Genomic DNA, 26,320 nt, shown 5'->3' with positions numbered 1-26,320 from the left:
TGCTAAAAAAAAATAATATATGATATGTTATGAGGAAGTACTGGAAGTATTAAATGAAAAGATTTTCTTGTTTAGTGGAGATGACGGGGAGCTGTCTCCACCTGTCTGAGCTCTCAAGATACTGCACAATCGCTGCTGTCGTGTCTTGGCTTATTTTAGTCTGTCCCCTGTCAGCTCTGTGGAATGTGCGACGCACATTGTGCAGCCCACCCCCTACCACTCTGCCCGCCCGAACGCGAGGGTCCTGCAGCCATCTGCAGTGTCTTAAGGCTTTCATCGAAATCATTCGTGATTCTTTGCTGTACAGACTGCCATTCCACTGGCTTCTGCTGCTGCTGCTGCTGCAAAATCGGTAAGTAGCACTCTCGGTACTTGGACGAGCAAAAAAAGTTGGAGCTATGAAAAATCCCCGGTGAGCAGGCTGCATCTATTTTTACATGTAAGCCTCTGCGTGCTGGAGAACATCAGCCACAGACTGACAAACACAGCAGCTCATAGTGTTATACTGGAGAATATTAGGTCGTTTTTTGTTGGGAATTATAAGCATTTAACCCACCCCACCCCCCATTTTCTTTAACAAAATTTGAATAATGTTCTTTGATCACACAGCCAAATGTTTAATTACAAGCCTATTGTGAAATTTTAAAAAATAATAATTACAATGGGGAACAGGCACCTCGATTTCACCCGCTGCTTTTTCCAATTTTATCTCAATATTTTGGCCTCACAGTTGTAATTCTGAGCTTGTGGAAATTTCTGTCAGCTATGATAGCACCCTCCTGGCAAAAACAGAAGTGCCAACAAGCCTGCAGCAAAATGGCTGCAAAGCCCAACAACTGGTGACAGCTACATCTCTGTTTAAATCCATCTGGATCATTAAAAAGACACTATTTGTATCAGCTTTTATTATTAATATTTACAAAACCTACAGATATATGTAACACTGTAAAGATTTTGGTGATTTAGGGTAATTTACATTTCCCAAGAAAGAAACACATCACCCAGTGTAGCAGTGTGAGTCACTGATGCGTTCCTTGGACACATCAACATTGGAGGACTACTGCAAAGACCAAGAAGCTAAACTGGGTTCTATTTCAAACACATTACACTGAGTACACTACATACATTTTTTGTGAATAACAAAAATACAAAATTACCAGTCACATCTTTTAAAGGAGACAGGATGAAAATGAGCAAATACCATTTTGTTTAAAGCATCATAGCATGACTAACAGCCCTGCACTCACATTTTCTGTCTTCAAGGTGACCCTGCTAAAGGATGTCTTCTACCCCAGATCTGACGCCCCACCTCTTCACCACGCTGTCCCCCTTCCTCTCGGCCACACCAGGAGTCCCAGCTGTGCCCAATGCCACTTTGTGCCAAGAGTGGGAGCAGACCCACCACCTCCTCTTTCATCTGGGGAACCTGTCACTCTTGCTGGGCCTGGTCATCCCAACAACCCTGGGCCTGCATATGATCTTGCTGCGCCTGTTCCTGATGACAGGTCAGTCTGCAGCACCCCCTGCAGATGGCATTTATGTGGTGATACTACTATAGATGAGAATGTTGTAGAATACTAAATATAACATACAGCCTCACTAGAGCTTTACTCTATTCAAAAGTGCCCCGTACATCAAGTATCAGAAAATAATTACCGCCAGCTTGTTGAGGATCTGCTTTAGTTTGGAATCGAATTTTTTAAAGCCTCGTGAAGATAGATCTCTTTGCTGGGCTGGAGTCAGTCGGCGAGGCCTTGGAAGGCTCTGATAATAGCACATAAAGGAAGAAGAGAATGGCGAATGGAAAAAAGCACATGTTTATCTTGTACTTGGAAGGAGAGGGGAGACAGGAAACAGCAGGGTTTATGGGAAACGTGGTTGTAATTTTGACAGTTCATTTATTTATACTGCCCTTCAGTAAAAATTAGCTAGTGAGGAAAAAGAAACAGAGCAAAAAGTTAAGCTAGCAAATAATATTGTAAGCTTGCATAAAACATCTTAGTGTTTTTTTTTAATCCAAGACTTGGTGGGTCATAATTATAATAATAATTCTATTAAAAAAATCATGAAATAATACCATTTTAATTTTAACATTATTTTGCCTTTGGAGTAAGGCAAAAAAAAACATTAGTCATTCACTGAGAAAGCATTGTTGCTCCTAAATCTTCTTCCAGTGTTGCAAATGCATTTCAGTCATTTTAGTAAGAAATCTGATTGACTGATAATCATTCATAGTGAGGCCTCAAGGACGGTAACCAATGAAGTCAGCTAACTGCTAATTAAGGCCTAGTAATCCACATTGCACAAACACGAGTACTTTTAACTTTTTTGAATAAGAATACAGGGCTTCCTTTTGTACAGTTTGTCCCAATCAGGCATCAGTAGTTTACGCTGTAGTATAAGGAACACTATATTTGTGTCACCCACAGTTCTATGTACAAAAACATAGCCCTTGACCACTACGAAAATTAGTTATTAAATTAGAGTGTATTTTATGCGTAACATTTGTTTATGTAGCATACATCTCAGTGTCCCATACTGGATTGGATCATATGTCTTTTACTGATTCAGTAGGTCAGTTTGCAATAAAGCAGTGTAGAATAGGTGCACTTGAAATTACAGCCACAGTATGATGTTGTCATTATGAATGGATTTTGTCATTATGAATGGATTTTAAATATGGAACATGAGTGATTTAACATTCAGTGTTTATAGATATCCTCTTCTAAATCTAATGTGCTCTGTCTTCAACCCTAACAGGATGTGGTCTCTTAATTGCATGGGCAACTCTGTACAGGTGCAACCTGGATGTGATGGTTTGGAACGTGGTGTTTCTGGTGGTCAACTTCATGCACTTGTTCTTCCTCCTGTACAAGCGAAGACCAGTGAGTGCACCTTCAGACTGCTCTCATTCGCATTCTGTCACTTTATATTCAGGCTATCTGAGCATTATCCCGAATTCAAATACTGGCTCCAGGTATTGGGGCTCCAGTGTGTTCATGAACCTGCATACCCTTCAGGGTTCATTCATACTTTATGGTAATGCGATGGAGGTTTTATGAAATCCATAGGTAAAGGGCCTCCAGTAAGCTAACAAAATTAGGTCAGTTTTCATAATGTGACAGAGGACCTGTGCTCATCAGACACCACCCATTTCATCATGTCTTTGAATCTGGTTTTAAATTTTACTGCTTTTTGGTATGTTACATATGTTACATTGTAAAGATGAGCTAAGCTTGTGGCTCTGCTCTGTCAGATTAAGATCGACAGGGAGCTGCGATCAGTCTACAAGCGGATGTTTGAGCCCCTCCATGTGCAGGAGGCTCTGTTTCAGAGACTTACAGGACAGTTCTGTACCATTCAGACACTAAAGAAAGGCCAGGCTTATGCTGCTGAGGACAAGACCTCTGTGGATGAACGCCTGAGCATTCTCCTCAAAGGAAAGTATGTGCCACTTGTTTGAGTCTGGGTGCAAATGTTGTTCTGTGCAACTGTTGTTCTGCCTTTTCCCCTTCTATATGATTGCTATGTCTCAGTGATTCATTCAGACTATAGTGACCAATACTGCACTGTAACAAAACTAAACCTGAGCTTAGAGTCTAAATGGACATTATCACTGGACTGTAGTTGTGAATGAATGAATGAACTTCTATATAAATGAACATTTATGTTATTACATTATTGTTATAGGTTGTTATAGGTTTTGGTTCTGAGTGACTATGACTTTTTGAGTAATTTTGTCTGTGAGTAAATTTTAGAGTGAATTTTGAAACTTATTTTGATAAACTTTTTAAATAATGGAAGTTTATTCATGATGTTTTGAATATGAAATATGAAAGTAATTTGGGAATTCACCTGAACTCTTAAAAAATCTTTAAAAAATGACTTTGTTATTATTTTGTTTAAGATTAATAGTTTTGACTTTAAAGTGTCTTTGTGACAGGATGAAGGTATCATACAGAGGCCACTTCCTCCACAACATTTATACCAATTCATTCATTGACTCTCCAGAGTTCAGGTCCACTGAGATGCACAGAGGAGAGAAGTTTCAGGTAATAATAATAATTGAACAAAACCAATTTTGCTATCATTGCTCGATTGGCTCAAAAACTCAAATTCTCTAAGACTAAACAAAACAAAAAAACAGATACAAAAACAACTATCATATTTAATTGACAGGTGACCATTATGGCAGAGGAGAACTGTAAGTTCCTGTGTTGGTCTCGAGAGAGGCTCACCTATTTCCTGGAGTCAGACACTTTCCTTAATGAGGTGTTTAGGTACCTCATCGGCAAGGACATAACCAACAAACTGTACTCTCTGAATGACCCCACCCTCAGTGACAAGGTGGGTCATGAAAGGGAAATTAGTGGCACAAACAGTATTGTATCATGCTGTATGACTACAAAAAAAAATTACAACACTGCTTAATGCATGGATGGTGTTGATGATGTTGATGCCGGATGTGTCGCAGACGGTGAAGAAGATGGACCGTCAGCCCAGCCTGTGCTCACAGCTGTCCATGATGCAGATGAGGAACAGTATGGCGAGCACCAGTGACACTGATGATGTTCTCAATCAGATCCTACGAGGAGGATCTGTGGGATCATCACACCGTAAGTCGAATTACTAGTGGTTCCTAGATAGAGTACTTTATAGATAGAGTACTACTTGGACAAAGCTACACTTACACTGATGAAGTATGCAGTATGTGTTTTTTGTAATACAGAAGTTGCTGTGTCAAAAAAACCAATCATAAAATGTTGCTGTGACTCAGTTTACATATTTGGAATTTTAGTGCAGGAGTCACTTTAGCTGTAAATCCTGCTACTTTAATTCTGTGTTGGCATAGAGTAGTGTATTATCTCTTTGCAGCACTTACACAAATATATGCACTATCATATTGTCTTTCAATATCCCATATCAGCCAAACCCAAGTGACATCAAATTCATATTCTTATCTAAGAGTGAAAGCATTAGGTGTGTTAGGAAAATTTACTCCACAAAACCAAATATTTGTATCTGTTATAGCCTACATACAGACTAAAAGCACCAGCTATTAGTCCAAAAGAGTATCTTCATTTCTGTTCTGCAGAAGGGTTCTTAGAGTTCTAATGCATCAGCTTAGTTAGTGTTAATGGTGACACATTCAAAGGGCTTTTTCTGAATGTACAGTGTCAGCTTGTGCACTCATCAAATGTGATGGGCTCTTGGGGTCTGTGTGCGTGTGTAGGCATTTAATAACTTCCTGTACTGGGAATATTTTGCTGTTTGGTTGAGGGTTGCATCCCTTGTGACAGACTCATCGCTGAGTGCAAATGAGCAATTTATACATTAAAACACCTAATTGATTCAGTGGTATTCTTTTTTTTTTAGAAAAGTCACCTGGCACAAAGACCTCCTCCAAGATGAAGCCCATAAAAGAAGGTATGGAGGATGATGTTTTTGAAGAATCTGCTCCATCCAAGTCTGACCGTATGCCCAGCACTTCCACTGAAGATGTCTAGCCAGAAGGAGAAGCATACACATCACCTAATGCATATTTTGTAGGTCTGTTTAACAACCTAATAGCTGGAGCCTGATTGGCTCTAGCTATTGGATGCTGGTAGATATTAATGTTAAAGATAGGTTTGCAGTGATTTACAAACAGTATTACTGTTGTGTAGTTTCCCCATCACAATAGAGTGACACATTTATTTTTACACTGTAAAGTGTCAGTCCATATCTTGATCACATTATACTGTATTTTTTGACAGCTTCAAAACCACAACATGTTTATGTGCTTAAGTATATATATAAAAAAACAATAAAACTAAACAATACTGGTTGATATGGTATTTTTATTATTTATTTTTATTATCATTAATTATTGATGTAGTTGTTTGTGAGGTGTAAAGCATGACTTATTACCTTACAAACATGTCTGCAAACAGTTGCCGAGGCACAAAGCAATATGATCACTGCAGGAGTTCAAAGAGCAAAAAGTGAAAAGTTATTAGACTTATAAATAAATTCCCATGAGACAATGACAGATTAACTTTTACTAGTGATTTATAAACAACAATAACAATTTAATTTCTAATTGAATTATATATTGCCAAATTACAATTATCTTATGGCACTTTACATAGTATTGTTAGGGTTAGGGTTAGAGAAAAACACTACAAATGACTCCTGATATCTCTGGCATGAGTTGAATAGACTGGCGATGACGGTCTGGCCATTTCAGCCAAGCTGCAAATGACACAGATAATGCTACCTTTCCTATGGATGAAAATATGATTTATGCACATGTAGATGAAAAAAACCCAATTTAAATGTCTTGGTGTTCTTTATCAACTATGCAAGTTTTGGTTGGCAATATATGCTGGATGTTGTTAACTTTGGCTTTGATAAAAGCTTATGATAAGAAAATAAAACAGTTATAATATGAGAGGACTGTAAAAACTCGGGCCTTTTACATAGTATGAACAATAGAAAATAAAGTACGTTTTTAGGTTTTATAGTGGCAATCTAACTACAAAAAATGCCACTTATGGGAATAGGAAGATATTTCCAACTCATGATGTGAAAGTACGAGGGCCACCGAGGAAATGCGATTAATGCGAGGAAATATGATTAACATTTTATTAACATGAAAAGGCTTAAAAAACACCTACAAAAGGACGGGTGCTGACTGAATGAATTAAAAAGGAACTTATAAGTAGAAAAGGACAAAAAATAGTAATGACCAAACAAAAACTTTTGCCAACACTCGCACACACATGAAAACCTGTGTGGCTTCACCATATCCTGATTCCTTGCACCCAGTCAGTTGTGTCTTCCCTATTTAACCTTCATGATCACATCCTATGCCCACAGAACAAATATAAATTGGCTACAACAGTTTTGATTTCAAGGACTCGATAGAATCACCATTTTGATGTTATGGGAGAGTGCCACAGAGTTCCATTGAGTGGGTACTTTGTGAGAAAATGTATAACTTCTTTTTTCAATGTTTATTTCACAGGGAGAATGCACATTAATAAACATTACTGTAAATATGCTAGAATTAGTCAAAAGGGTATTTTTCATTTGTAGTCCCTAAACAGTTACACCTAAAAAAACAGAGCATTAGAGCATAAAAACATAAGTATCAGACAAATGTTTACTACTTACTTTTATGTTAATTGTGTCTCTTTCTTGTTTTCCTTGCTGCAAGCTGTCTGCTGTGATACTCCTGAAAACTGATGTCTAGAGGACTCTTTGGGGGTGTGTTGAGATGCTGTGGACTCTCTGGTGCTTCCTTCTATATATATATATATATATGTTGTTTTTTTTTACATATAAATGTTGTCACACTCCTTTGTTTGGTGCACTGTCTTCTTTGTCTTTTGCTCCTTCATTGACTATTGACTAACTGCTATAATGTCATACTTGCCTGACATGAATTAAATCATAGATTATTTATATAAATTACTTTGTTACTGTATCAATAAGCTCAAGTATATCCTCATTCTACAGCATTGTATTTTATTTCAGAATCAGAATCATCTTTTGTAGTATTCAGTAGTTTTTAAAACACTCACATAATTGATTTATCACTCTGAACATAAACATTAACCCTAACTAAATACAGTAAGCACAATGATGAGAAGTGTAGGCTAGTTCGTGGAGGAGGTTTGTGATATGATTGGACATGTGATTGCATTAGTTAAACAATCACCTTAGTAGTGGAACTGTTTCGCTTAGTTTTAAACACAGTAGTTCATTCCTTACCAAAACAATCCTGTAGTGACAGAGCAGTTCTGGATAACTTTTGTTCTATAGCCAAAATCCCTTTTTTAAACCAAGATATTTGAGAAGGTGGTTTACACTCAACTTTTATCTCATCTTAAAAATAATAATTTTGAATTTCAGGTTCAGTCTGTTTTGGACTTTTGACTTCTCTCCTTAGATAATAGATTGTAATTGTGCTATTCTAATTCTTTTAGATCTTACTGCATCCTTAGACACTGTTGACTGGTTTTTCACAGTAGTGCTGGAGGCCACGGCTATACCATCTAAAGTAGCTATAATTTTAGAAAAGTTATTTCTGAGGTTTTTAGGCCCAAATACAGTAACTTCTGTTTTCTCTGAATTTAAAAGTACAAAGTTACTGGTCATCAGTGTTTGTGTCAGTTAGACACGCTTGAAGTGTGGTTAATTGGTTTGTGTTATCAGGTTTCATAGATAGATACACCTGATTGTCATCTGCATAGCAGTGGTAACTAGAAAAGGTAATTTCGGAAGAAATTACGTGGGAGAGCTGATACGCTGACGAAAAATACGAGGAGTAATTTGAAGTCAAAAAAGCAGACGAAAGAAAAAAGTGCCAAGGAAGTAAAGAAGTTGACAAAGTAGAAGAAGTTGAAATAAAAGGAAGGAAAATGAAGTTGAAAGTAAAGAAAAAAGGCAAGAAGTAAGCATGAAAAGAGAGGAACTGAACAAAAAGACAGACAAAGAAGAAAGTACAGGATGAGTAAGAAAGGGTTGAAAGGCAATGAAAGTAAGAAAGAAAGGTGATGAAAGAAAAAAGTGCCAAGGAAGCAAAGAAGTTGACAAAGTAGAAGAAGTTGAACGAAAAGGAAGGAAAATGAAGTTGAAAGTAAAGAAAAAAGGCAGGAAGTAAGCATGAAAAGAGAGGCACTGAACAAAAAGACAGACAAAGAAGAAAGTACAGGATGAGTAAGAAAGGGTTGAAAGGCAAGGAAAGTAAGAAAGAAAGGTGAGGAAAGAAAAAAGTGCCAAGGAAGCAAAGAAGTTGACCAAGTAGAAGAAGTTGAACGAAAAGGAAGGAAAATGAAGTTGAAAGTAAAGAAAAAAGGCAGGAAGTAAGCATGAAAAGAAGAAGAAGACGTACTTTATTAATCCTCAAGGGGAAATTAAATTGTTACAGCAGTTACTAAAGTTATTAAATGTAATATTATTTAAATTATACAAATTGATTAAGTAATTAATAAAGTAATTAATAAAGCAATCAACGTGTATGTAGAAAAGTAAAGTAATTTGTTTTTGAGAGTTGGAGTGTGTATGTGTGTGTGCATGTGCGTGTATGTGTGTGCGTGCATGCATGCGTGTGTATGTGGTGTGTGTCTGTGTTATTGTTTATATTATGGAATTATAGAGTCTTATGGCCGTGGACACAAAAGACTTCCTGAATCTCTCAGTCTTGGTTTTAGGAGGAATTAGTCTGGGGCCGAATGAACTTTCCGTTCGCCACAGATCCTCATGAAGTGGGTGGGCAGAATTGTCCAGTATGGAGTTGATTTTGTCCATCATCCTCCTCTCTGCCACAGCCTTCAGAATGTCCAGTTGATGGACATACTCCAACCTGTTAGTTGTATTTGATGATAGTCAGTAGCTTGTTGCACACGTCAAAGGAACAGAGTCTCCTGAGGAAGAACAGTCTGCTCTGTCCTTTCTTGAAGAGTGCATCTGTATTGTTTGACCAGTCCAGTTTGTTGTTAATGTGGACTCCAAGGTATTTGTAGGAGTCCACAATCTCTACTTCGTCTCCAAGGATGGAGACAGGGACTGGGGTCTTCCTGCTCCTCCTAAAGTCCACCACCAGTTCTCTGGTATTCTTAATATTGAGCTTTAGACAGTTGTTACACCAATCAACAAAGCTTTTTATCAAGTGAACTCAAAAGAGGGACACTGAAGAAAAAGACAGACAGATAAGAAAGTACAGGATGAATAAGAATTGGTTGAAAGGCAATGAAGGTAAGAAAGAAAGGTGAGGAAAGACAGAACTAGGAAGAAGAAGAACAAGAAGTACTTTATTAATCCCCAAGAGGAAATTAAATTGTTACAGCATTTATTAAAGTTATTACATTTAATATTATTTAAATTATACAAATTGATAATAATTAATTAAGTAATTAATAAAGTAATAAAGCAATCAACCTTCATGTAGAAAAGTAAAGTAATTATTTGTTTTTGGGGGTTGGTGAGTGTGTGTGTGTATGTATGTGTGTATAAAAAAAGGAATATAAACAAACTAAAATAATCAAATAAAGGGGGATAAAGGGTGTGAACATGTCCTGCCTAGTGAAGACGTCAAGGCCAACAATGGTGCCTACGGCAATCTGCCAGGAGCCAAGTGCTTGGTAAGAAGTGAAAGAAGTACGTTTCATGTCATTTCTCGGGGGTGTGCACATATTTACCTGGTTCACCTGAGATTATTTACATGTGAACAGTGAACAGAGTACAAGGGGGGGGGGGGGGTCGCATTACCTATAATGAGGTGAGACGGGAAAAAACGGACTTCTCCTTACGTTCATACGGATTAAATAAGAAGTGATGATTTGTTTTCGACTTGAATTGTTTCACTCAAAAGAAAACATTTCAAGCTTTCTAGCCATATAATTCTTATTTTTAGGAGCCAAGTATTCGCTGAGATTCTGGTTGTTTTATTTACGCGTCTGTGAAGAGAAATGGCAGAGACAGACAAGGCAGAGATCGCACCCTGTCGGCTTTCTTTATTTAAAAAAAGCACGACGTTTTGTTGTTATTATGATGGTATACCACTAAAACCAGATTTGAATGATAGATTTCTTTTATCTGTACGATCAGAATTGACGGAGTAATTTCAGTTTGTTTCGGCCTTATCAGGAAACGATGCGTCAAAACGCGCCGGCGCTTGCGTCGACCCCAGAGGGTTTTAAGCAGCCAGTCGGGTTTAAGCAGCCAATATATATATATAGCTCGGTGGCTCCACACCAGCTAACGGGGCTAGGCTAGCTGGCTTTGACATTAAGCAGCCAGTCAGTCTAATTAGCAATCACAGATAGCCGCTGTTATGCTAATGCTTTGTTTTGATCTGTTGCTATGGTGACCTAAGCCCAGAGTGGGAGGGGGAGTGACACAGCGCTTTACACACGCTGAGTGAATGAGACGCTAACAAAACTTCACCTCACACAACGGAGGACTACAGAAAAACTATAAGACCTATCGAAATAATTCTTTCACTAACAGTGCCAGGGGGCTTCAACGAAGAGACTGATCTGCTTTTTGTGAAGATATTCCAAAAAATGAACGATTGGTGGCGAGTTAGAAACAGCCTTCATTTGCGTTTTCCCCCAAAACCCTACGACGGTTTTAGAATGGGAGTGAATGAGAGATTGAGCAGTCACTCTCTGTCTGTTTGGCCACGTTGCGAAAAAACCGTAGGTCCTATGAAAATAAGAAAAGCATTGCCTGAAAGAGGACAAAAATCTCTACTACTTTTGAGAAAATGGTGTATGAAGAGTCAAAATTGTGGCCGTGACGGCGAGTTAGAGAGAAAAATTTTCCATAAAGTTAACAGCTTCTCCCGCTCTAGCTGTGACGTCACACGCTCTAGCCTGCTAGAGGATTCTGCAATACACACCAATGGAAAAGTTGAAAAATGAGCAAAAACACCCTAAAATATAAACTGCCAGAAATCAAAAAGTATAAAAGATATCAAGAAGCTGACTTAAAGACTAAAAGTTTAAAGGGTCTAGACCGGTTTAAAGTTGAAATGACGTTTCTAGCCCAAAGTATGACGATTTGGGAAGCTCAAATAAAGAGGAAAGTTTCATGGAAGTTGATAGTTTTCTCCATAGAAAACCATTGTAAAAAAAAGGTGAAAAAAGTTGAATAAAAGAAAAAGTATAAAAGATAAAAAGAAGAAAAGTAATAGCAGGAAAGTCCTCTGAAAGATGCACGTTTTGAAGTTTGAACGGAGTTTCTAGCCCAAAGCGTCTGGAAGAAGATAGCGACCGAAGAAAAGGGCGAAATAATAATAATAAAAAAAATAATAAAGAGCGAAGATAACATAAGTGGGAGAGCTCAGCTCTCCCACTAATTAATAGAGTGTTTCCTAATAACATTGCCTAAAGGAAGCATGTACAAGGTGAACAGAATCGGTCCTAGCATAGAACCTTGTGGAGGAACCATTTTAATGCTGTTCCTCTAATACCAGTCACATGCTCCAGTCTCTGATGCTGTGGTCAATAGTATCAAATGCAGCACTAAGGTTTAGCAGGACAAGTATAGAATACCAGTCCATTATCTGGGGCTAAGAGAAGATCGTTGGTGACTCTTAATAGTGCTGTTTCTGTACTATGATGTGCTCTAAATCCTGATTGAAAATCTTCAAATAGTTCATTTCTGTGTAAGTGGTCTGATAGCTGCTTAGCAACAGCTTTTTCTAGGTATTAGAAATAAATAGTAGGTTGGATATAAGTGAAAGTGACTTATACGGCCAAGTATGGTGACCCATACTTTAAGCCACCTAAGTGCTCACACACAGCAGTGAACACCCACAAACACCGTACACACACACCCAGAGCAGTAGGCAGCCAATGCTGCGGCACCCGGGGAGCAGTTGCGGGTCCGGTGCCTTGCTCAAGGGTCTCACCTCAGTCGTGGTATTGAAGGTGGACATTCACTCTGTGTCACTGACAACACACACCCGGAGCAGTGGGCAGCCAATGCTGCGGCACCCGGGGAGCAGTTGGGTTCACCTCACCTCAGTCGGGTTTGCCACCAACAATTCCTGCCAGACCTAAGACTTGAAACTGCAATTATCAGATTACAAGTCCAACTCCCTAGCCATTAGACCAGGACTGCAATTAGCCAAGACTCCTGGATCAAGACTAGGCTTTTTGAGTAAGGGTTTGATTACTGCAGTCTTAAAGGCCTGTGGTACATAGCCTGTTACTAGAGATAAATTTACCAAGTCTAATTAAGAGTTAATTAATGGCAGGGTGTCTTTAAGCAGTCTAGCCGGGATGAGGTCTAAGAGACACGTTGATGATTTAGATGAAGCAACTACTGACATAAATTCAGAGAGATATATGGGAGAGAAGCAGTCTAAACATAAGTGAGGTCTTACAGATGATTCAAGAGCTACTGTAGTAGAAGATTAATTTATTGCAGGTATAGGAAGCATCTGCTGAATTTTATCTCTAATAGTTGTGATTTTATTTGTAAAGAAACTCATAAATTCATCACTGCTGAGAGCTAAGGGAACACTGGGCTCAATAGAGCTGTGACTTTTTGTCAGCCTGGCTACAGTGCTGAAAAGAAACCTGGGATTGTTTTTATTTTCCTCTATTAGGGATGAATAGTATGCAGTTCTGGCTTTACGGAGAGCTTTTTTATATGTTAATAGACTTTTTCCAGGCTAGATAAAATTCCTCTAAATTCAACAACAGGTTGGCTAATAAACTGCTGGTTAAAGGATGTTTTTTTCCAGTTAAGAGATATTCCAAACCCAATTCTTTCTAGAAAAGATTTGATTATTGTAACAAATGCACAGAGCTCATCTAGACTTGTAGTTCTCTGTATTTGGACATTCATAAATCTCTTTCGAACAAATAGTGCAAATAGTCCATTTCATTACTGAGAGGAAGGTTTGTTTCTTTGTCCTTGTTACTCATTATTTATAGTATTTTAGGGTGCTTTTGAGTGTTTATAAAGCCATTCATGGTCTGGCCTCAACCAGGACTTCTTGCTCCTTATCATATCTCTGGGCCTTCACAGTCGTCAGAGCATTTCCCTTTATGATCTACAGTGGGTACGGAAAGTATTCAGACCCCTTTAAATGTGTCATTGCGGCCATTTGCCAAAATCAAAAAAATTCATTTTATTTCTCATTAATGTACACTCAGCACCCAATCTTGACAGAAAAAAAACAGAAATGTAGAAATTTTTGCAAATTTATTAAAAAATAAAAACTGAAATATCACATGGTCATAAGTATTCAGACCCTGTGCTCAGTATTGAGTAGAAGCACCCTTTTGAACTAGTACAGCCGTGAGTCTTCTTGGGAATGATGCAACAAGTTTTTCACACCTGGATTTGGGGATCCTCTGCCATTCTTCCTTGCAGATCCTCTCCAGTTCTGTCAGGTTGGATGGTGAACGTTGGTGGACAGCCATTTTCAGGTCTCTCCAGAGATGCTCAATTGGGTTTAGGTCAGGGCTCTGGCTGGGCCAGTCAAGAACGGTCACAGAGTTGTTCCGAAGCCACTCCTTTGTTATTTTAGCTGTGTGCTTAGGGTCATTGTACTGTTGAAAGGTGAACCTTCGGCCCAGTCTGAGGTCCTGAGCACTCTGGAAGAGGTTTTCTTCCAGGATATATCTGTACTTGGCCGCATTCATCTTTCCTTCAATGCAACCAGTCATCCTGTCCCTGCAGCTGAAAAACACCCCTACAACATGATGCTCCCACCACCATGTTTCACTGTAGGGATTGTATTGGGCAGGTGATGAGCAGTGCCTGGTTTTCTCCACACATACCGCTTAGAATTAATGCCAAAAAGTTCAATCTTGGTCTCATCAGACCAGAGAATCTTATTTCTCATAGTCTGGGAGTCCTTCATGTGTTTTTTGGCAAACTCTATGCGGGCTTTCATGTGTCTTGCACTGAGGAGAGGCTTCCGTCGGGCAACTCTGCCATAAAGCCCCGACTGGTGGAGGGCTGCAGTGATAGTTGACTTTGTGGAACTTTGCAATCACTGGTGACCAAGCTTTTGTGGTGGCTGCCCCTAGAATTGGGAATAGTATCTCTTTGAATATTAAATGTTCTTCTTCTAATGATGTTTCTAAGAAAACCCTCAAGACTTATTTATTTTGTAAGGCCTTTCATTGACTTTATTGACTTTGATTTTTGAGATTTTGAGTTGTCCAACTGCGTTTTTTATTGATATTTATTGAATTGTATTTATTTTATTGTATTTATGTTTTACTTTCTGTTTGAATATGTGAAGCACTTTGTTACAAATAAATTTTATCTAACAGGTAGTCCTATACTTTTGCCTTTGCTCTCTTCACTGGCTCCCAGTGTCTTTTTAGAATTGATTTTAAATTTTAACTGTTTCGTTTTAAATCTCTGAACTACCTGACTTCTTCCTGCCTCCAATATCTTTTACATTATTCACGTGTCAAGCGACCTGATCTTCGTGGTCAACGATCATGGATGGCTACGACATTCACCAAAACTACATCACCCACACTGCATATCGCGTGAGCGTCATGAAAACAGGAAGGGGCAGATAAGCAGAGCAGTGTTGTGTAGTGAAAAATTTGTGTACAGTAAATCAATGTCCGGTAGAGACGCGGTTTCCTTTATGCTAGTGTCCATGGACGACGCCCGGGGTTTTCACAAACGCATTAGGAACTCATAAACCCCCAACGGGCGAGACTTTGTTCTCTAGGTTCATTCCGGTGGACTGTTTACTTATGATGGAACGGGCGATGGAGCAGCTCAACGTACAGCTCAACCGGCTGACCCGTTCCCTCCGCCGGGCCAGGACCGTGGAACTCCCGGAAGGTAGCAGGACAGGATGATGAAGGCTTTAGCTATAGCTGACAAGAGTAAACCACGTTTTTCACCTCCAAATACCGTCGGAGCGAGGTGTCACTGCACTTGTGTATTTGTCAGCAACGCTCATATTAGCTAGAGAAGATGTGCTCCGTAATAATCTGCGGAACATTTGTTTGGGAATAGTATACTTTGCGTTTCACATATGGCTACGGTTACAACGATGTTTTGAATGGAATATACAAACTTATTCCATGTGCAGTTTAGAACAGAAATATGTGTTATCGTTTGCAGTAAATATGCCTTTGCTAACAGTATTTGTCAATGTGTTTACACTAGTTTTAGGATCTATAGCCTTTACCAATAGAAAATAATAGCAAAGAAGAGTCCAAATTTTCATAGCATGGGAAGATTGTGCAAAATTGGCCAGAAAATTAGAGAAGGGAAATTATGTGTTCATTGGGCTAAAACATATAGAACAAACGAACAAAACAGTTTTAGGGATAGTCAGTAATGTGCTGATCCCTAGTGTCTTTGGTAACATCTACTGGCAGCTTACAGGAACGGCGGTATAGAAACCCACAGTACCAGATCAGCATCTCTTACAGAGGTTTTCTTTCACTAAGCTTTCTAAAACATTTGTGGTACATGTTCTGAAAGAAATAAAATCTTTGTAAAATACTGCAGTGGTCTTGATAGATGAATATTATACAGTATAGCTGCAACTAATGGTTACTGATTAATTGATTGATTACTGGTTTGTTATTTAAAATGCCAGAACATTGGCTGACCACACAAACAGTTCAAAACCACAGATATTCAATTTACAATAGAATGAAAATCCTCGGCCTATGTTTGAAAAGCTCGAGCCACAGAATGTTTGGTGTCAAGCTTGAAAATTGTTTTTGATAAGTTGAAATTTGTAGAACAAAGCAGTTCTCAATTAATTTTCCTTCAGTAGCTTATTAATTGTTTCTGCTTCATAAGAGGTTCAGAATGGAAAATTTATACAGTAGACAAAGTCTTTATGTACACTTAATATCATTTTCTAGTGCTTTTAAAGAAAACATGACATATTCTTCTGATGACTGCAGTTTTTCATTTTTTCATTATCAGTATCCATGCCCCAACTACATTAAATTAACATTTTTGGTCAGTAGACCAGGAAATTTCAGTTATTAAAATAATTTTTTTTTAGCTTTACTGATATCCATCTTACCCATTCCCACCACTGTACAGCAATTATAAAACTCAACAGTTTAGCTGTACTCTGGTCATATCTTTGCTTGTTACACATTTTTGTAAATACTTAAAAATTGCACACTTGTTGACTGCATGTACACTTTACTTTTTTATAATACTGCATTTTGCACGTTATATTGTTTTTGTGAGCTGCTTTAACTAGTGAATTTCCCCATTGTCGGATCAATAAAGTTTGATCTTAGCTCATTATTGACTGTTGTGCCACACTGTACTTTCATGTAGAGACATACTGTCACTTTCCTTTTTCTCATTTCATAGACAATGAGACTGCAGTGTACACACTTATGCCAATGGTCATGGCTGACCAGCACAGGTAAACAACAAGTCAGACTGCACAACATGAGTAGTGTATTACACTTCAGGCACAATGCATGTATGTTCTGCACATCTTTTACTACTGTAGAGATATAGTTGTTTTTCTACAGAAGAAATGATTTACTTCTTGTCTCCAAAAGGTCAGTGTCAGAGTTGCTGCTCAACTCCAAGTTTGATGTGAACTATGCCTTTGGACGGGTGAAGCGAAGTCTGTTGCACATTGCAGCCAAGTAAGACGTGTTTCACTCTGTTCTTATTTAGAAGCAGCTTCCTGTATGATAATACATAACTATGTATTGTGTACTTTGAAATCCATGCTAAATGAAAATGCTGACGTGTCACATATTGAGTAGAGGGTAGTTTGTGTAATGCAGGATGGTCTGCTGTTGTTTCTCTGTACAGCTGTGGCTCAGTGGAGTGTCTGGTTCTGCTGCTAAAGAGAGGAGCCAACCCAAACTACCAGGATATTTCAGGCTGTACTCCTCTGCACCTTGCTGCTAGGAATGGGTATAATTGTCACGACTGTCTGTGTTTACATGGTGATATTCTGTTCTGATTTAATTCAATCTCTTTTAACACTTGATATGGTTAGTTTGGACATCCCTGGATGTTCAAATACTGGGCATTTCAGGTTATTGCTTGTTTCCTCCGACTTAGTTCATGTGCCTTTAACCTGAAGACACCCCTGAAGAAAACGAAGTTATAATTAAAGATGGGCTATTTTGGTATTGGGTCCGATATTGTCGTTTGTGGATATCGGATGGAGAGGGCCGATTCACTTACTGATCTATATTCCAGTCTGCAGCTTCTGCTGGACCATGAACCAACTGTAACATACGTAACTTAACATGATTTGTGTCACCGATCCAGATTCCATTCCACATCTTACCAGAAACCTAGAGCAATGTCAGTCTGAAAGTTTTATTTATTTATTTTTGAGCATTTTTGCCTAAAGCCAACAAATAACATAAGCTATTGATTTGACTAAAATGTTGTTTGTGGAGTTATTTTAGTTTGGAAATGCGAAAAAGCAAGACAATTAGTTGTAATTTGTGTAAAGCCAAAGTGCTGAGATGTGGAGGTCTATGGAACCCCAGAGTGTTCAGAAGTAAATAAATAAATAGCACATCATTTAATAACAAATTATTTGGATAAATATTTATAATAATATAATTTTATAATATTACCATAAAAATGTAAAATAACTCAACATGTTTAAAATTCAGCTCATTATTATGAAATTGGTTTTGTTTTAAAAATTTGCTCATTATTATGAAATATTTTGTTACGCTTGTTTTCATAATAACAAAGTTTATTGCAAAACTCATTTTTTAAATAACTGTTTTTATTTTAAACTGTTTTTTCAGCGTTTTTTTATTTCATTCAATTCTACTGTCACCTTTCTCTAGAAAAGAGTGCTGCCAGAATCATCAGCTTGTTTTTGAGCTTTTGTGCCCTCAAATGTTATAGTTAGCACTGTTCCATTTCCTACAGGTTATTTTTGTGCAGTAGATTTAACATCACCAAATGCCTTTTTTCGTCAACTGTGATGTGAAAATTTTTCACACAATCAGAGAAAGAACAGGTGTGCATCCTGCTCATAGTTCAGTTCAAAATTCTCTTTTTGGGGTATTGCACCGTGAATCATCTCAGTACTGTCTGCTGAACACTCAGTTAAAACTGGACAGCTGTTGACAAGGTTGTACCAGCATGTGGTTCATAAGTTGTATAGCAGACTTCATTAAAAGTCAGCACTGAAGCTGAGAGTGATGCTGTCTTGCCATCCGCTGTCCATCATCTCAGTGCCCTTTGTTTCCATCATCTGTCTCTCCTGCCATCAGTTAATTTTGTTGTTTAGTCATTTTGAGGCAAGACAGTTTAGAAAGATCACAGCTTGCTACACTGTTTCTCCCGCATTGCTATGTGTACAAAAAAAAAAAAAAAAAAGTTGTAATAACTTGTAATATAAAGATTGACTCTTCTTAATGTCTTCACTACGGTAAGATCTAGTGTGTGGTGATACTGATATCAAACACTTTTCTCCACTGCTTCCTCAGCCAGAAGAAGTGTATGGGCAAACTATTGGAATACAATGCTGATGTCAACATCTGCAACAATGAGGGACTAACAGCTGTGAGTGGACTGTATGACTTTATAATAGCATATAATACTGGCTGTGGTTCATGTTAATTTGAATGTCTTAAAATCATTATAATCATCAATGCTTCTCAAATGACTGTAGTGTTATATAGGTGTTTGGTGGATAATTATCACCTGGATATTGACTGACACTGTGATCTCCTACAGATCCACTGGTTGGCAGTAAATGGACGAACGGAGCTCCTCTATGATCTGGTCCAGCATGTTTCCAATGTGGATGTGGAGGATGCCATGGGGCAGACAGCCCTACATGTAGCCTGTCAGAACGGACACAAGACTGTGAGCCAATTAAAACATATCTCTTTAATTAAAAAACACATATTTTTAGCACTGTTAATTTGAACCTGGCTCTCAATACTTGGCAAGCCACTTTAGTCCATTTGGGGTTAGGAGCAGCATGATTATAGCGACAACCTGTTAGGGTTTTAGGCCTCTATGCCCTGCAGTGCTAGAGTCGTACATGTTAAGTTTTAGTCAGGTTCAGGAGTAGTCAATGGGTGGATGCTCACCTACCTGTGGTTTGTTAAGCCCTTGCTCTGCTTTGGAGGGAGAACCTAATTTGATTATGGCTATGGCAGTAGCTCTGGTTGTGATTGGCTGGCAATTCTGTATGGCATGTAAGAGAGTAAAATTGACCAAGACTGGTGATTGGTGACGTGATTTCCAAAACTGGAAATCCATGTTTGCATCCAGAATCACATAGGAATTGTGTTTTTCTCATCATTTATTATCTCATAAATATTCTCCTGTGCGTGGTATGTGTCTTGTCTGCTCAGACGGTGTTGTGTCTTCTGGACAGTGGAGCTGACATCAACCGGCCAAATGTCTCTGGAGCCACGCCTCTTTACTTTGCTTGCAGGTAATATCACGTCACGTCATTTAAACTTCCTCTTAACTATTCAGGAATGTAGAATTTAGAAAATGGCTTAACAGGAGTTAGCTTTTCAGTTCAATTTCATTTACATCTTAGAATACTAAATATATTGAAATAATATTATTAATAATATTATTTATAAATAACATGCTTTTCAAACAAAGTACAAAGTGCTGTACAATAAAAGTAAAATAGAATAAAAACAGCAAAAAGAAAATAAATAAATAGATCATTCCAGAGTCTTAGAGCCCGGACTAAAAAGGCTCTGTCTCCTTTAGTGTTCAGTTGAGATGATGGTAGAAATAGTAGCCCATTACTAGAGAATCTCAAATTTTGTGAAAGTCCATATGCCTGTAAAAGCTCATATATGTACGCTGGGGCCACTAAAATTTAACATAGGTCTAATTCTCGCAGTGTTCCAATATCTAGAGCAGTCGTCATACAATGTTTGACTGGATGTACAGTTTTTATCACCACATAAACCTGACAACAATACACACTTAACTGGTCAAGTCCATTATTTAGATGGTTATAGCTCATAGCAGTAATTCTCCTGTTTTTTTTCTTCTGAACTGGTTAAATACCCTAGGTATGGCACTTACAGTCATAGTCTTATAAATCTTTCCAGGATCTCTGGTGAATTTCCCTCCCTCTGCTGTTCATGCTTCTTATGATTTTAAAATTCCTGTTAGGATTTTGTATGGGCCTATCAAATTAATTAAGAAGGAACTTCATAAACATAATTTGATAAAGATTTCAACTAAAGCTGTAGTTTAAATTTTTGCTTTGATGAGTACCAATAATTGAAAACAAGCATGGTCATCTTAAGCTGGCTCTTTTAAATGTGAGGTCTCTCTGGCTTTTCTTATAATTTTTTAAGTGGTCACTTTTTGTTTTATATCTTTAGTTTTTATTTTACTTGACCTTTTTTTTAGTGTTTTTAGACTTGGGTGACAATATTTGACAGTTGACAATTGTACTGAAAGTTATTTTCTGTAATTTTGTAGCCATGGTCAAAGAGACACAGCACAGATCCTGCTCTCTCGAGGCGCAAAATACCTTGCTGACAAAAACGGAGTCACTCCTCTGGATCTCTGTGTGCAGGTGAGTGTTTCATCACCTTCAACCTTTCACTTTATTTATTTCCCTTCTGCAGTTATTGTTCCTCCTGTGTGTTTCAGGGTGGGTATGGGGAAACCTGCGAGATCCTCATCCAGCACCACAGCAGGCTGTTCCAAACCCTCATACAGATGACACAGAATGATGAGATTAAGGAGAACATGGTATGAACAGATTGCTTCTATATTTATTGATAGGCCCTGCAAAGGCACATCTGTTGACATGTGAGTGCATGTGTGTGTCTGTGTGTACAGCTCAGGCAGGTTCTGGAGCATGTGTCACAGCAGAGTGACAGTCATTACCAGAGGATCTTGACCAGTCTTGCTGAAGTGGCTACCACCAATGGGCACAAGCTTCTCAGGTATAACTACATATTTGATTAATATGTTTGCTTGTTTGCTGACTCACATACAAACAGTGGGTACGGAAAGTATTCAGACCCCTTTAAATTTTTCACTCTTTGTATCATTGCAGCCATTTGCCAAAATCAAAAAAGTTCATTTTATTTCTCATTAATGTACACTCAGCACCCCACCTTGACAGAAAAAACCAGAAATGTAGAAAATTTTGCAAATTTATTAAAAAAGAAAAACTGAAATATCACATGGTCATAAGTATTCAGACCCTTTGCAGTGACACTCATATTTAACTCACATGCTGTCCATTTCTTCTGATCCTCCTTGAGATGGTTCTGCTCCTTCATTGAAGTCCAGCTGTGTTTAATTAAACTGATTGGACTTGATTAGGAAAGGCACACACCTGTCTATATAAGACCTTACAGCTCACAGTGCATGTTAGAGCAAATGAGAATCATGAGGTTGAAGGAACTGCCCAAGGAGCTCAGAGACAGAACTGTGGCAAGGCACAGATCTGGCCAAGGTTACAAAAGAATTTCTGCAGCACTCAAGGTTCCTAAGAGCACAGTGGCCTCCATAATCCTCAAATGGAAAAAGTTTGGGACGACCAGAACTCTTCCTAGACCTGGCCGTCCAGCCAAACTGAGCAATCGTGGGAGAAGAGCCTTGGTGAGAGAGGTAAAGAAGAACCCAAAGATCACTGTGGCTGAGCTCCAGAGATGCAGTAGGGAGATGGGAGAAAGTTCCACAAAGTGAACTATCACTGCAGCCCTCCACCAGTTGGGGCATTATGGCTTAGTGGCCCGACGGAAGCCTCTCCTCAGTGCAAGACACATGAAAGCCCGCACAGAGTTTGCCAAAAAACACATGAAGGACTCCCAGACTATGAGAAATAAGATTTTCTGGTCTAATGAGACCAAGATTGAACTTTTTGGCGTTAATTCTAAGCGGTATATGTGGAGAAAACCAGGCACTGCTCATCACCTGCCCAATACAATCCCTACAGTGAAACATGGTGGTGGGAGCATCATGTTGTGGGGGTGTTTTTTAGCTGCAGGGACAGGACGACTGGTTGCATTGAAGGAAAGATGAATGCAGCCAAGTACAGAGATATCCTGGAAGAAAACCTCTTCCAGAGTGCTCAGGACCTCAGACTGGGCCGAAGGTTCACCTTTGAACAGGACAATGACCCTAAGCACACAGTTAAAATAACAAAGCAGTGGCTTCGGAACAACTCTGTGACCATTCTTGACTGGTCCAGCCAGAGCCCTGACCTAAACCCAATTGAGCATCTCTGGAGAGACCTGAAAATGGCTGTTCACCAACGTTCACCATCCAACCTGACAGAACTGCAGAGGATCTGCAAGGAAGAATGGCAGAGGATCCCCAAATCCAGGTGTGAAAAACTTGTTGCATCATTCCCAAGAAGACTCATGGCTGTACTAGCTCAAAAGGGTGCTTCTACTCAATACTGAGCACAGGATCTGAATACTTATGACCATGTGATATTTCAGTTTTTCTTTTTTAATAAATTTGCAAAAATTTCTACATTTCAGTTTTTTTTCTGTCAAGATGGGGTGCTGAGTGTACATTAATGAGAAATAAAATGAACTTTTTTGATTTTGGCAAATGGCTGCAATGACACAAAGAGTGAAAAATTTAAAGGGGTCTGAATACTTTCCGTACCCACTGTATATTTATTTGTCACACACTGATCTTGAGTTTGGATGCGGGTAACCTAGCTGATAGACTGGTAGCAGGAGAAAACAGCTAGCCTGGTCCGAAGATTGAAGTTAAAAGATCACTAACATAATTTATCTTATTTTTTAAATCCATACACAAACATAAATATGAAAACAACATTATGTGGTTTCTAACATCCTATTTCTTGGGATTGCTGTGCAACAAGCAATCCCAAGATATGTTCTTCGTTTTTCTCTTCATTATTATTTCACCGTTTTTCGGCACCTATCTCCTCCTATACCGTTCGACGTAGAAACGTCATTCAAGCACAGCTTGATGGGGAAGGTGTTGCTTCTACTTTATTCTGTGATATCTTTTATATTTTCCAAGATATTCCAGGTTTTGTCGGAAAATTTTCCCATAGAAATGAATGGTGGGAACATACAAATTCTCTTCAATCCTTTTTCAGCTTTAACTGTGTCAGCATACTTTCAGCTAGAAACACCATTCGACCTTTAAACAGGTCTCAAGGCATTAATCTGTTAGAGTTGTGTTCAGCTTTTTGATATCTTCTACATTTTTTCAATAATCGCAGTTTACGTTTTATGGTGTTTTTAGGCCTTTTCTGAATTTTACATTGGTTTCTATGGGAGCGCAATGTTCACAGCTAGAGTGGGAGAAGCTGTTAAGTTTATTGAAAAATTTTCTCTCTAACTTGCCGTCATGGCTGCAATTTTGCCTCTTCATACAACATTTTCTCAAAAGTAGTAGAGATTTTTGTCTTCTTTCAGGTAATGCTATTCTCATTTTGATAGGAACTACGGTTTTTCCACCAGCTGGCCATACCCACAATGACTCCTCAATCTCTCGTTCACTCCCATTATAAAAGAGGTCCAGGAGTTCTGGTGAAAAACACAAATGAAGTCTGTTTTTAACTCAGTAATCCTTCATTTTTTGGAATATCGTTACAAAAAATGGATCAGTCTCTTTGTTGAAGCCTCCTGGCTCTGTTAGTGAAGGAATTTTGATAGGTCTTATAGTTTTTCTGTAGTCCTGCATTTTGTGAGGTGAGGTTTTCTCAGCTTCTCCTGTACTGTGCCTGCTTTACCCACTGGGGTCTGAGGGGGTTTTGGGGCCCTGGACAAGTTTTGACATGCCGTGACATTTGTGCTTTTTTTCGTTGCTTTTAAACATATTAATGGCTAAAGTCTGATAACAATGTAATCAGCACAAACTGGGTTACAATAATATGTGAGCAGCAAAAGTTTATACATGATTGTGTACAACAGTGTTTATGCATGGTTAGTGAAAAACTTAAAATTTGTATGTCACTGAAATAAGACCTTAAAACACAAACAGAACATTGGTTCACAAGACTTTTAAGGAATGTATCTTGTAGTGTAAAGTGTCACAATGATGTGAAAGTCATCTTGTTCACTCATTCACAGAAAACAATACACTGATTTAAATTTTCTAAGACACTTTGTTTAGAAAGGGCATATGCAGGAAGGTGTGTCTCACCATGAATAGTTATGTGATTTATCTGAGAAGACAAAAGACTCACTAAAAGAACCGCATAATGAGCCTTTCAGTCTATGTGGCTGAGAGGGAATTACTGCAATACAATACAATACAATGTGGATTCAAACGTTCGTCATTTGAGTCATGTTTTTACTCTGAGGAGAAAGTAAACTCTTCGTCTCTGTCTGGAACATACAAAGCGCTTCTTCACCTGCGTAATGCCATCATCCAAACACACAAAAAAATGAGTAAATTCTATGGTGAAGTTTGACGTTTTATGTCATTTCTCTGGGGCGTGCACATAATTACCTGGCTCCCCTCAGATTATTTATCTGTACGATCAAAATTGACACAGTAATTTAAGTTTGTTTCAGCGTTAGGAGGAGAAGATGCCACAAAACGCACCTGCACGTTTGTCGAACCCCTGAGGGTTAAAGTGCTGTGTCACTGTCAGTCCCCATCCCACTCTGGGCTCAGGTCACCATAGCAACAGCTCACACAGCAGTAGCAGGGACCACAGTTGCCTGTGGTTGGTAATTAGACTGACTGGCTGCCTAATGTCCACTGCTGTTACACATGGGGACTATTCTCAATGTTGTCCATGTTGTCTTTTCCAAGCAGGACATGATAGCACTTTTACAATAAGAGTCTACAGTTATTTAGAGCAAGTGACTGCACCTTCTAAAGTATAATGAACACTCAAATACTGTTCCAAAGTATAGTGACTGTTTAAACTTAAGTTTGTTTCGGCCTTATCAGGAAAAGATGCGTCAAAACGCGCCGGCGCGTGCGTCGACCCCAGAGGGTTAAGACTTAGTTCTTAGTTGAGAGCCATCTCATGCTGCACAGCATGTTGTGCTTTCAAATTAAAAGCCTTTGTTTAGGATTTTTCAAAATAAAAGCCAAGAAATAATAAAAAGAGCTTAAAATGGACTTTGGCTATTGGCATACAGCTTTAGGCACCGACTCAGGCTATTCTAAATGTCAGCCATGGTGTCGTCTCCCAGCAGGCCATGTTCGGACTTTCACAATAAAAGTCTAAAGTCATTAATAGGAAGATATTACATTTTTGTATTTTTGCTCCCGAGAGAGCATTTGTGGCAACCACATTTAAAAAGCATTCCCTTTTTGGGGGTTGTCTTGTTTTTGCCTCTCTAGTGCACCTCTTGTCACTTTCATTTGCATTAAAGTAAATGAAACTGTTTCACCATCACTTGTCCTGCCTAAATGGACAACTATTTTAGGGGGCAGTCGTGGCCTAATGGATTGAGAGTTGGACTTGTCGGTGGGGTGGAGTGAATAGCCAACACTCTCTCTCCACCTTCAATACCACAACTGTGGTGAGACCCTTAAGCAAGGTACCGCTCCGGGTGTGTGCGCACTTTGGGTTGGTAATTTTGCCATTGTGGGACTAATAAGGATAAATAACTTAACTAAATTTTGTAAAGTATAAGGAACATTCAAAATAAAGTCCTGATTCTAAAATAATGTCCCAAGAGTCTCCTGCACCACTTTGTCCTTTCAAAATAAAAGCCCTGAAATAGCATTTTCTCAACAGAAAAGCCCTGAAACAGCAACAACATTAAAATGGACATTGGCTATTGGCATACAGTTTCAGGCACCAAGTGAGGCCATTTTCAATGTCAGCCATGGTGTCTACTACCAGGACATGGTCAGACTTTCACAATAAAAGTCTATAGTTGTGTATAGGAAG

General features: G+C 38.6%; 2 protein-coding genes across 5 annotated transcripts in view; both read left to right on the top strand.

Annotated features, from left to right (window-relative positions):
- Positions 1 to 174: 174 nt before the first annotated feature.
- On the top strand, positions 175 to 7,346 carry popdc1 (popeye domain cAMP effector 1). 2 transcript variants are annotated; one of them, XM_026292938.2, is made up of 9 exons: positions 175 to 352; positions 1,264 to 1,505; positions 2,761 to 2,885; positions 3,257 to 3,444; positions 3,944 to 4,052; positions 4,180 to 4,347; positions 4,475 to 4,616; positions 5,377 to 5,546; positions 7,202 to 7,346. In XM_026292938.2, exons 2-8 carry the CDS (start codon positions 1,280 to 1,282, stop codon positions 5,505 to 5,507), a joined length of 1,089 nt encoding a protein of 362 aa, XP_026148723.1. In that variant the 5' UTR covers positions 175 to 352; positions 1,264 to 1,279; the 3' UTR covers positions 5,508 to 5,546; positions 7,202 to 7,346. The 2 variants fall into 2 exon arrangements, with proteins under 2 accessions (XP_026148723.1, XP_033181465.1); XM_033325574.1 differs by lacking the exon at positions 7,202 to 7,346 and having other exon boundaries at positions 5,377 to 5,830.
- A 7,704-nt stretch (positions 7,347 to 15,050) lies between these two features.
- The window catches only part of hace1 (HECT domain and ankyrin repeat containing E3 ubiquitin protein ligase 1), a 38,163-nt gene continuing 26,893 nt past the window's right edge, over positions 15,051 to 26,320 (top strand). For 2 of the 3 annotated variants that reach the window (XM_026293673.1, XM_026293672.1), the window contains exons 1-10: positions 15,234 to 15,324; positions 16,837 to 16,891; positions 17,034 to 17,123; positions 17,296 to 17,400; positions 18,951 to 19,026; positions 19,201 to 19,332; positions 19,830 to 19,912; positions 20,935 to 21,031; positions 21,109 to 21,210; positions 21,301 to 21,407. In XM_026293673.1, coding sequence (XP_026149458.1) covers positions 15,234 to 15,324; positions 16,837 to 16,891; positions 17,034 to 17,123; positions 17,296 to 17,400; positions 18,951 to 19,026; positions 19,201 to 19,332; positions 19,830 to 19,912; positions 20,935 to 21,031; positions 21,109 to 21,210; positions 21,301 to 21,407 — 938 coding nt within the window. Of the gene's footprint in view, positions 15,325 to 16,836; positions 16,892 to 17,033; positions 17,124 to 17,295; positions 17,401 to 18,950; positions 19,027 to 19,200; positions 19,333 to 19,829; positions 19,913 to 20,934; positions 21,032 to 21,108; positions 21,211 to 21,300; positions 21,408 to 26,320 lie in introns of all 3 variants that reach the window. The other variant, XM_026293671.1, reaches the window with a different exon arrangement.

The sequence above is a fragment of the Mastacembelus armatus genome, chromosome 16, assembly GCF_900324485.2.
Source record: "Mastacembelus armatus chromosome 16, fMasArm1.2, whole genome shotgun sequence".
Lineage (NCBI taxonomy): Eukaryota > Metazoa > Chordata > Actinopteri > Synbranchiformes > Mastacembelidae > Mastacembelus > Mastacembelus armatus.
The sequence above is the reverse complement of the archived record's forward strand: the minus strand, read 5'-3'. Positions and strand labels throughout refer to the sequence as shown.